Source organism: Gopherus flavomarginatus, unplaced genomic scaffold (genome assembly GCF_025201925.1).
Source record: "Gopherus flavomarginatus isolate rGopFla2 unplaced genomic scaffold, rGopFla2.mat.asm mat_scaffold_90_arrow_ctg1, whole genome shotgun sequence".
Lineage (NCBI taxonomy): Eukaryota > Metazoa > Chordata > Testudines > Testudinidae > Gopherus > Gopherus flavomarginatus.
The window spans coordinates 186,210-188,267 of NW_026115176.1; the positions used below are offsets into that span (position 1 = coordinate 186,210).

At 43.5% G+C, this 2,058-nt stretch overlaps 1 protein-coding gene across 1 annotated transcript; it reads right to left on the minus strand.

Annotated features, from left to right (window-relative positions):
• Positions 1-568: 568 nt before the first annotated feature.
• LOC127042678 (olfactory receptor 5V1-like) lies at positions 569-1,501 on the minus strand. The gene has a single exon (XM_050935947.1). It carries the CDS (start codon positions 1,499-1,501, stop codon positions 569-571), a length of 933 nt encoding a protein of 310 aa, XP_050791904.1.
• Between the last annotated feature and the right edge of the window lie 557 nt (positions 1,502-2,058).

The window sequence follows — 2,058 nt, forward strand, 5'->3', positions numbered from 1 at the left end:
CTTCAAAGAGCTGGGACAGCACACAGAGGGAACACACACACGCAGCCGAGTGATATCAACATTGAGCAGAGCAGAGCAACACACCGGTAGGCATCTGACAACAGTTAGCACACAGAGGAATCCACAAGCCATCAAGAAATAAAAGGGATAAAACTAATCACGTATTCCTAGACATTTCCTAATCGACTTACATATCTTGTGTTTAAATGAATGTAGTTTCTAGGTATGATACAGATGATTTTTTCATACCTGGCCCAAGTTTTCCACAGCATAAATCTCCCCTGTGTGCTTCTCTCCAGGAGAATTACAACAGGCAGACAATAGGTGAGTTGTTTTTCAATTTTAAAAAGTTCTAGCCTTCTCATTGGATCTTTTGGCCAGGTGCCCACTCACTTCCTTTTACCTATGCATAGCAGTGAGACTTATTAATCCTTTATGGGTAGAGCAATTAGAGAATAGCTTCTAAGAGGGATTTTATAGCTACTGGTTGGCTGGGTATCCACAAAAGGGTACTCCCCCCACCCCTCATTTATCACAACACTAGTTACCCACAGTTCTATGTTCAACATTACTTGAGAAACTTACATTTTCCCAATAAATTCCTTAGAGCTGTTTTCACCTCCTCGTTTTTCAGGCTGTAGATGATGGGGTTTAGAATGGGAGTCAAGATGCTGTACTGGATGGAGACTATTTCATCCACAGCCACAGAGGAGACTGATCTGGACTTTGTGTACTGGATGAAAGCTGCCAGGTACAACAAACCAACCACAATCAGGTGGGAGCTGCATGTGGAGAAGGCTTTTCGCTTACCCTGCACAGAGGGCATCCTCAGGATGGTGGAGATGATGTGAATGTAGGAGATCAGGGTGAGGAGGAAGGAGATCGCTCCAAGTATCACAGCAGAAGCAAGAAGCACCACTTGATTGGTGAAGGTATCAGTACAGGACAGTTGTAATAGGGAAGGGAGCTCGCAGCTGAAATGGCAGATTTGATTGGGCCCACAGAAATGCAACTTGAAGGTGAAAACCATGTTAAGCAGGGCATATAATAACCCTATGGTCCATGCCCCACTCACCAGCTGAACACAGATCTCTTTGCTCATCATCTCCATGTAATACAATGGGTCACAGATGGCAGCATAGCGGTCATAAGCCATTGCTGAAAGAATGAAAACTTCTGTACCAGCTAAGAGGATAAAGAAGAACATCTGGGTAATGCAGCCATTGACCGAAATAATTTTGTGCTTTGCTAGGAAGTTCATTAGCATTGTAGGCACTGTGATGGAGGAATAGCAGATATCAACAAGGGATAAATGGAAGAGGAAGAAATACATAGGCGTGTGAAGGTGAGAATCAGCTCTTATCACCAGCATGATCAATATGTTCCCAACCAGAGTAACTAGGTAAATAACTAAAAACATCAAGAAGAGGAAAATCTGCACCTGTGGATCACTGGAAAGTCCCAGCAGAATAAATTCAGTCACTTTGGTTTGATTTTCCATTGGGATTTATTTAGAATATCTTTGATCTAGAAGACCAGAAAAAAATTAAATTAACACTTCTCATAAAAGTAAATTGCAATAACATGTGCACATCCTCAGACAAGTAGCATGATGTAAGGAGAGCCCTATTCCAGCCTGTAAAAGGTATATTTTAAACAGAGTAAATTGCGAGAGAGAGAGAGAGAGAGAGAGAGAGGCTGGATGGAATTTGTGTGTTTTAAATTGACAATATGGGCTGGATACACAAAAGGACTTGGGCATCTAACTGCCCCTTTCAATGCCTAAATCCCAGCATCAGGTCCCACCAGTGACTAAGGGACAGTCTGCTGTGGGGCTCCCTCAGCCTCTCCTCTTGACCCTGTTCCGCTGTGGATACCTAATAAAAGAGGCAGTGCAGCAGAGTTACTGGATCCTGGGACTTCTGCAACTGGGGTTAGGGTTCTAACCACAAGGCTGTGAAGGCATTCCCACACTCGAGCTTCAATCTGGTCATATGATTTCAACAGAGCTACAACTGAGTTAGACCAGCATGGGGTCTGGAAGATTGACTCCAACGG